General features: G+C 33.1%; 1 protein-coding gene across 2 annotated transcripts; it reads left to right on the forward strand.

The window, feature by feature from the left end:
* The first annotated feature begins 1,689 nt into the window (after positions 1 to 1,689).
* LOC125580893 lies at positions 1,690 to 6,456 on the forward strand. 2 transcript variants are annotated; one of them, XM_048746149.1, is made up of 3 exons: positions 1,690 to 2,634; positions 2,760 to 2,820; positions 4,463 to 6,456. In XM_048746149.1, the coding sequence occupies exon 3, from the start codon at positions 4,919 to 4,921 to the stop codon at positions 6,242 to 6,244; it is 1,326 nt and encodes a 441-aa protein (XP_048602106.1). In that variant the 5' UTR covers positions 1,690 to 2,634; positions 2,760 to 2,820; positions 4,463 to 4,918; the 3' UTR covers positions 6,245 to 6,456. The 2 variants fall into 2 exon arrangements, with proteins under 2 accessions (XP_048602106.1, XP_048602107.1); XM_048746150.1 differs by lacking the exon at positions 1,690 to 2,634 and having other exon boundaries at positions 2,647 to 2,820.
* The last annotated feature ends 1,776 nt before the right edge of the window (positions 6,457 to 8,232 follow it).

Raw genomic sequence — 8,232 nt, forward strand, 5'->3', positions numbered from 1 at the left:
AATGAATTTTTATATTAGATGTATGAAAACAAAACAAACCGATCAATACGAGCTTTCGTCTAAATAGAAAACACGCAAAATAACGAATACTTAGTAAATTTATATGAAAATTATCTAAGAAATATTGTACGGAAAAATAAATTTATATTCTTGATCGAATTAATATTTTGGCCCTTAATTTTTTTTTTAACTTTTTTTTTAATTACATAATTTATTTACAGATGAGCTGATCCTGTTTTAAAAAATATTTTAGGTCAAAAAATCACTTATCGCATAAGAACGTTCTTAACGTTTAGGCCGAAGAATTTCAGGTCTATTATTTGGTTACAATGAAACTATGCCAGCTCAGTTTTATATCATGATTTAGAAATTTAAAAGTTAATTATGGTCGTGAGAAGTTTTACATTCACGTGTCAATCCTATGTATATTCAATATTTTTTTATTATTGTGTCTCTTTTTTTTTTTTTTTTTGATAATTTAGGTAATCCGGACACCCCGGAGGGAACCCGACTAGCGCCTAAGTACACTTCAGCAGAAGACATCCTCGAGGGCCGCCTTTTTCACTCCATTTTAATCGACGGTGGCCAGCAGGATTCGAACCCGGGTCCGTATTGGGGCCAAAGCTCCCTCAAGACCACTGGGTTATTGCTCGATATAAATATAGATTTTGAAGTTTATTCTCATTTCGTTTGTTTATTTTGGTGTCAGATTTAGAAAAAATTTAAGATTTAAAATTATTAAAGAGATACAGACTTAGGTTAAGATCTGCACCTTTTGCAGAATAAATATTTTATATTTATTACTTATTTTATGTTTTCTGTATATTATGAAATAATAAAATAATAAGTATATATACTAAATGACTAAGAAATCAATTACTATTATGTAATAAATTAGCGTGTGCATATAAATCAAACGATCATTTTTGTTTATTCACAATTATTTTAGGGTAAATAGATCAAAACAATCAATCTTATCTATCATATATGATATATAATTAAATTTAAATGATATTAATATATATATATATATAATATACTCTTAATATCGATATTTATTAAATGAGATTTCTACTTATATGATTTTATGATTATTTGCATATTTGTGTAACAAAATTTTACATCAACGATTTTTTTTTTAATCTGGGATGTTTAGTAGTTTCAATAATTTATAATCATTTAAAAAAAACGATGAACATTTCAAAATTAAAATATTAGCTTTTCAATATATGTTTAATGCAAATATCAAAATATAAGTATGTATTTTCATATGATGTATAGTTTAATTTAAATGATATGAAATATATATATATATATATATATATATATATATATATATATTAACATGAAACCCTATTAAAATAAAATTATTTATTCATATGGTCTTATAATCATTATATCTTAATATAGAAAAAAATTCAAACTTTGATCACAAAAGTTTATGTGAGACTTTTAACAGTTTTGGTAATTTATACTCGTTTAAAAAAATTCAAAATACAACATATACAAAAATATCTAAATTTTTTATTTGATTAATGTAATTGTGTTATTTATTTTAATAATAAAGAAATAAATAAAAATGATAAAAAGTATACAAATTGTTATCAAATTTTTATTATTTAAAATCATTAATTGTCATATATATTTTAATGGGAAATATCCTAGGATAGCACTAAAAACATTTATGTCACAAATATAGACTCTAAGAGCATGAATATCGCGGTCTCTAAGCCACGTATTTAGGTGTTTTAGGATTTAAAAAAAAAAAAATGTGTTAATTAATTAGAGACGTCGCTTAATTAAGCGAAAGAGGAAACGGTTTTATGGGACACACGTCACATATGCACCATCTTCTCTCTTTCTTGACGGATCATTTTCTCTCTTTCTCTCCCGAATCCTCGACGACATCGAATCTTTCTGGTGATCTCTCCTCGTGATCTCTCCTCGGCGCTGATCTCTCCTCGACGGTATCTTTCCCGGCATCTCTCTCGGTCGAATCGTCGACTCAGTCGGTCTCCTCGGCGACTCCGCTTCTCTGTCGATCTCGTCGACGTGTCGGCGTCTCTCTTGCGATCTTCGACGGCTCTGCTTTGGTGTCGGTCTCGTCGACGATTCACACTCCTTTCTCGCGATCCTCGACGATTCACACTCCTTTCTCGCGATCCTCGATGACTCCCTCTCTCCACACCTCCTAACGGAATCCTCTGTCTTTGTGGCTCGTCCGAGAAGGCGATTCTCCCTCTCTCGCCGTGGATCTACTGGAATCGGAAGGTAAATGTATTGTTGTGTTTTTCAATCATGCATGCTTAGATTAGACTTCTTCTTGTTCTGATCGCAAGTTTTATTTGTTTGTAGGTTCAATTCTGTCTCGCGGTGGCTCTCCTCGACAGCTGACGGAGTTCTCTGTCTCTCGGTGGCTCTCTGCGAATCGCTCAGGTAAAGCTTCTGTTCCATGTTCTTCAATCATACCTGTCTTAGGTTCAAATATTTTCTTTCAATCTCGTTTTGTTTGAAGCTTTTGATTTGGCTTCTCTGTGGTGATTTTTTTTTTTTTGTTTCTGTCTTTTGTTTCTGTCTTTTGCGTGCTGAGATGAAGGGATCAAATCGTGTTTGATATGTTCTGTGGAAGCTGAGGTTGGTGTTTGTTTTTTTAATCCTCTTCTGTCTTAGAAAAGAATTAAAATCTCAGTCTTTGTTTCTTAATCCTCTTATGTCTTAGATGAAATACATCTTGATATGTTCAGTCTTTGTGTGTTTAGATGGCTGGATCAAGTGTGCTTAAGCAAGGGTCATTTGACAGAGGAATACGCAGGACCACAGGTTAGTCTTTCTCTCTTTCATCTTGTCGGAAATGTGCTGGTGTAGCTTCTGGTCTGTAATGAAATGGCCTTGCTTCTGTGTGAATGGTAGTTAGGGTAATTAATGGTTGCTTTAGTGTTCGGTTATGGTTGTCTCACCGTAATAAATAGAATTGATGGTGTGGTTTGAGTTATTTGAAATTGAAAATAAAGCATTGTTTGTTGTTAGTTGTTTTTTGTTAGATATATGTCAAGTCATAACAATTGAAGTGTTCTTTCCAGCTTTGTTTTGAATGCGAAACCTCTCTCTTTCATTTTCTTGAAAATTTTATAAGCTGTGTCTTCTAGTTCCTTCTCCAATAGATGAATGCGCCTTCTCGTTCCTTCTCCTCTTTCCTCTGTTTCTCCTCTTTCACATGTGTCTCCTCTTTCTCCTCTGTCTCCTCTTTCTCCTCTGTCTCCTCTGTCTCCTCTTTCTCCTCTCTCCTTGATTTCGAAAATGGATTTCAATCCATTTCAGGACTCGGAAAATTTTGTTGAACTACTCCATAGTCAACAAAATGTTGTCTTTGGCAGTCAAGGACGTGTTCCACTCTCTTCACCGCAAGTGCCGTCCTTTGGCAGTGAAGCTGCAGAGCTTCAACCAGAGTGTAAGGAAAGAAGGACGTGGACAGTCACAGAGGATATAGTGCTTATTAGTAGCTGGCTGAACACGAGCAAAGACCCCGTTGTAGGGAATGAGCAGAAGTCAGCAACGTTCTGGACAAGAGTTGCAGCATACTTCTCGGCTAGTCCAAAACTTGCTGGCTGTGAAAAACGCAACGGGAATCAATGCAAGCAACATTGGCACAAGCTGAATGAAGCAGTTTGCAAGTTTTCTGGGGCGTATGAGGCAGCCAGAAGAGAGAAAACCAGTGGCATGAATGACAATGATGTTCTAAAACTAGCCCACGAAATCTACTTCAACAACCAACAAAAGAAGTTCAGCCTTGAACATGCGTGAACGAGCTTCGCAACAACCAGAAGTGGTGTGAGCTCGCTACATCTAAAACTGAAAGCAGCTCCAAAAGGAGGAAGTTCGCGGATGGTTCACATTCAGGAGCAAGCTCTCAAGTCAATGAATGCGATGCTGGTGTAGAAGGAACATCTCGTCCCTCTGGTGTTAAGGCTGCAAAAGCTCGTGGAAAGAAGCCGCAGGTTGGGGGGCAAGATGTGTCTGATTATCAGCTCATGTGGAGCATCAAGAAGGATGACTTGGCAATGAAGCAACAGCTCTCCAAGATGAGCCTACTTGAGAAGCTTCTTGCAAAGGAAAATCTAGCTGATTATGAAGAAGATCTCAAGAAAAAGCTCATAAATGAGCTAATGTAACTCCCGGCTTTATGTCTTCCTTATGTTTATTTCATGTTCTAGTAGTTTGTTTCATGTTCTAGTTTGTTTCATGTTCTAGTTGTTTCATTTTATGTCTTCCTTATGTTTCATGTTTCATGTTCTCGGCTTTAGAATCTAGTTTGTTTCATGTTCTTGTTCTACTTAAATTTGTAATGATTTGCTCTCTTGTTCTGTTTTATGTCATGTTCTGTTTCTTGTTCTATAAGCAACTTAATGTTTTGGTGTTTTGTTGAGTTATCTCTTGATGTGGACAATTCTTTTATTTGTTTCAGGTAACGGGAAAGAAGAGGCTACATTGGAGAGGAGCATCACGGGCCATTCTATCATTTCAGTGTGTCACGGGTTGTATCAGTTTGTATCAGTTTCATCTTTTGTATCAGTGTGTCACGGGTTTCATCTTTTGGTATCAGTTTGATGTTTTGTATCAGTTTGTCGGGTTTTTCAGTGTGTCACGGGTTGTTCAGTGTGTCACGGTACTCAAGTTGTGTAGTGTGTCACGGGTTGCACTTTGTATTTTCATGTGCATCACACAAACTCATCTCCTCATCTTTTATATATTTCTCTCTACTTCTAACATCACGCAAACTCATCTACTCTCTATCTTCTCTCTATTTCTAACAAGACCAAACTCATCTTCTCTCTATTCTCTCTACTTATAACAAGCAAACTCATCTTCTTCTTTTTTTCTCTCTTTGATCACAAGTTTATAAAACTCTTTAATCACTTCTATGGCTTCTTCTTCTCAAAACACTTTCGATGAATCATCTGATGATACATTTGATGACATATTTGATCAAGAATTTGATGAAAAATTTGATGAATTCTTTGATCAAGCGTTTGAGAATTTTACTATTGGTGGTGCTAAAAAAAAAAGAAAACCACAAGCTTATATCGAAAGAAATCATGAAGAAGGGCATATTCGTTTATGGAATGATTATTTCAGTGATACTCCAACATATCCTGATAATTTATTCCGACGACGTTTTCGAATGAACAAGCCATTGTTCATGCACATTGTTGATCGACTCTCCAACGAAGTTCTATATTTTCGGGAAAAGAAAGATGGTCTCGGAAGGATTAGTCTTTCTCCTCTTCAAAAGTGTACCGCAGCCTTTCGTGTCTTGGCGTATGGTTCTGCAGCTGATGCGGTCGACAAATACCTCCGGCTCGGTGAAACAACAACTCGGTTATTTGTGGAACATTTTGTAGAAGGAATAATATATTTGTTCGGCGATGAGTACTTAAGAAGACCAAAACTGACTGATCTTCAACGTCTACTTGATGTTGGAGAATATCGTGGATTTCCCGGGATGATAGGAAGCATCGATTGTATGCATTGGGAGTGGAAGAATTGTCCGACCGCTTGGAAAGGGAAATATTTTCGTTGTTCGGATAAACCAACAATCGTTTTAGAGGCGGTTGCTTCATACGATCTCTGGATATGGCATGCATTTTTTGGACCTCCAGGTACATTAAATGATATTAATGTTCTTGATCATTCACCTGTTTTTGATGACATAATAAAAGGTGAAGCTCTGAATGTCACTTTCTCTGTCAATGGAAGAGAGTATCATATGGCTTACTATCTCACCGACGGTATTTATCCGAAATGGGCAAATTTTATCCAATCTATTCCTCTACCACAAGGGCCGCAAGCAGTTTTATTTGCTCAACGTCAAGAAACTGTCCGAAAAGATATCGAGCGTGCTTTTGGAGTCCTGCAAGCTCGCTTTGCCATTGTTAAAAATCCAGCGCTGTTTTGGGATAAATTCAAAATTGGCAAGATTATGAGAGCATGTATCATACTCCATAATATGATAGTAGAAAACGAACGAGATGGATACACTCAATATGATGTTTCAGAATTCCAGCAAGGAGAAGACAACGGAAGTTCACATGTCGATCTCACGTATTCTACAGATATCCCTACAAATATCGCAAACCAGATGGGTGTTCGGATAAGAATTCGTGATAGACAAATGCATCAACAACTGAAAGATGATTTGGTTCAACATATATGGCATAAATTTGGACGTGATGAAGACAACAACTGAGCTCAGATGCTTATTTCAAATAATTCTTGTTTATTTTACTAATCTTTATTTTCATGTTTTAATTTTAAAATCTATGTTTAAAATGTTATCTTTTATGTAAGAAAAAATTAATTTAATAAAAAAAATTTAATATTTTTTTAAGAAACCCTAAATAAGAGACTTGCAATGGAGGGGAAAAAATCACAAAGTTCTTAAACATGTCTCTTACCAAAATTAACTCCTAAATACTATTAAAAATAAATTAAGAGACCCATTAGAGTATATGGGATAAAGATGCCCTAAGGATTAAAATGACCAAAATTTTTCATTAAAGAAGTAAATATACACTTATACCCCTAGGGTTAACTAATTCAAACCTTAGAGTTTAGAGTTAAGGGGTGGAGATTTGGGATTGAGATTTAAAATTTTATAAAATAAAAAATAAATATTAAAAATTTAAAAATAAAAATTTTGAAAATAGTTTCAATTTTTTTTTTCGAATTACAAAAATAAAATCTAAAAATAAATCAAAAATAAATCAAAAAATAAATTTATAAAAAAAATTTATAAATGTTCGAATTTGAAAACATATAATCTAAAACTATAAAAAAATTTATTTTTATTTTTTTATTTTTTATTTTTTATATATCTAGAGTATTAGGGTCTTTTTACCTATTAAATGAAATATTTTGGTCATTTTCCTCCTTGTGGTCTAGTTTTGTGATCAAAACTTGAAAATGGTCTATTTAGGAGAATTGCCCTATTTTAATCACATTAGGTAATTCCTTAGGTTTTATTTTAAAGAAAGAATAGATAATAAATTTCAATTTGATAAATTTAATTTTGGACCAACAAAATTCTCAATTGATTTTAAAGGCACCACGTAAGGAAAATTTCATTCCAATTATGTGACAATTCAGCATGACACATTTTAATTAGCACAAATTACATATTATAATTTTTTTAATGTTTTTCTATTAATATATAGGGGATTGAGATTTCTTGGTACGAGGCTTCGGTATTGTTAGTGTTGAGGTTAATAACCAATCTAAAAATAAAATATAATTTGGAAAAAGTTAACCATTCAATTGAAACTTATACACGTTAATACTATACCTTATTAGGATTTAAGAATCTGCTTTGTTTGAACTCGTGTCTGGTAAATATATATATTGCTCTCATTTAGTAAATAAGTTACACTTGCTCAAAATACAATTATGTAAATATATAGCGGTTAAACTCCTGCTCGAACTTGATAGAACCCGAACCGGTCTCAAAACAAACTTCTATTTAACCCGAATTGGGCTAATTTTGATAAACCCAAAAAATCGAAACTCAATTGGACAAAATCGAAACCCGATTGGGATCCGAAGAATACTCAGGTCTAGTTTATATAAGACTAATAGTTAGGTTTACGTGATACATTCATTATCATTAACTATTACAAAAGCACATTATTAGCGTTTTCCTTAACTACCAAAAACATTTAGGCAATTCATTCCTTAGTTCTAAAGTCATATTTAGTCTTCAATATAAATTTTCATAGTTACCTAATGAAGAATTGTGTACCAAGCATAAATATTTGATATATACAATCGTTTGGTGACCTTCTAGTTAGATATATACATAAATATTCTGTATTTATTTGTTTCTTTTAATAGCAAAAAATATAAATTATACTTACCAAAATTCTATTATTATATATTGTGCGTATATCACTGACATAAAAAAAATTATGCATTCTAACCGAAACCATTTGATTGATTATGGCTTGATTCAGTTTTAATTAAAATGACTTAACAAACATTAATAACAGACAAACTGTATATTAATTATGTTTTATACTGATATGGTTTTGAAATATTTTTTGTATACAATATAAAAGGATTTTTTGATTAGTTAAATACATACTCATTCTTACTGTATGGTATACTGTATAGGAGATTGAATGACCACTCGAGTATTATTTTATAGAGTTCAAATTATATTGTTGTCTTCAACGTAGAATA

This window comes from Brassica napus, chromosome C1, assembly GCF_020379485.1.
Source record: "Brassica napus cultivar Da-Ae chromosome C1, Da-Ae, whole genome shotgun sequence".
NCBI classification, from domain to species: domain Eukaryota; kingdom Viridiplantae; phylum Streptophyta; class Magnoliopsida; order Brassicales; family Brassicaceae; genus Brassica; species Brassica napus.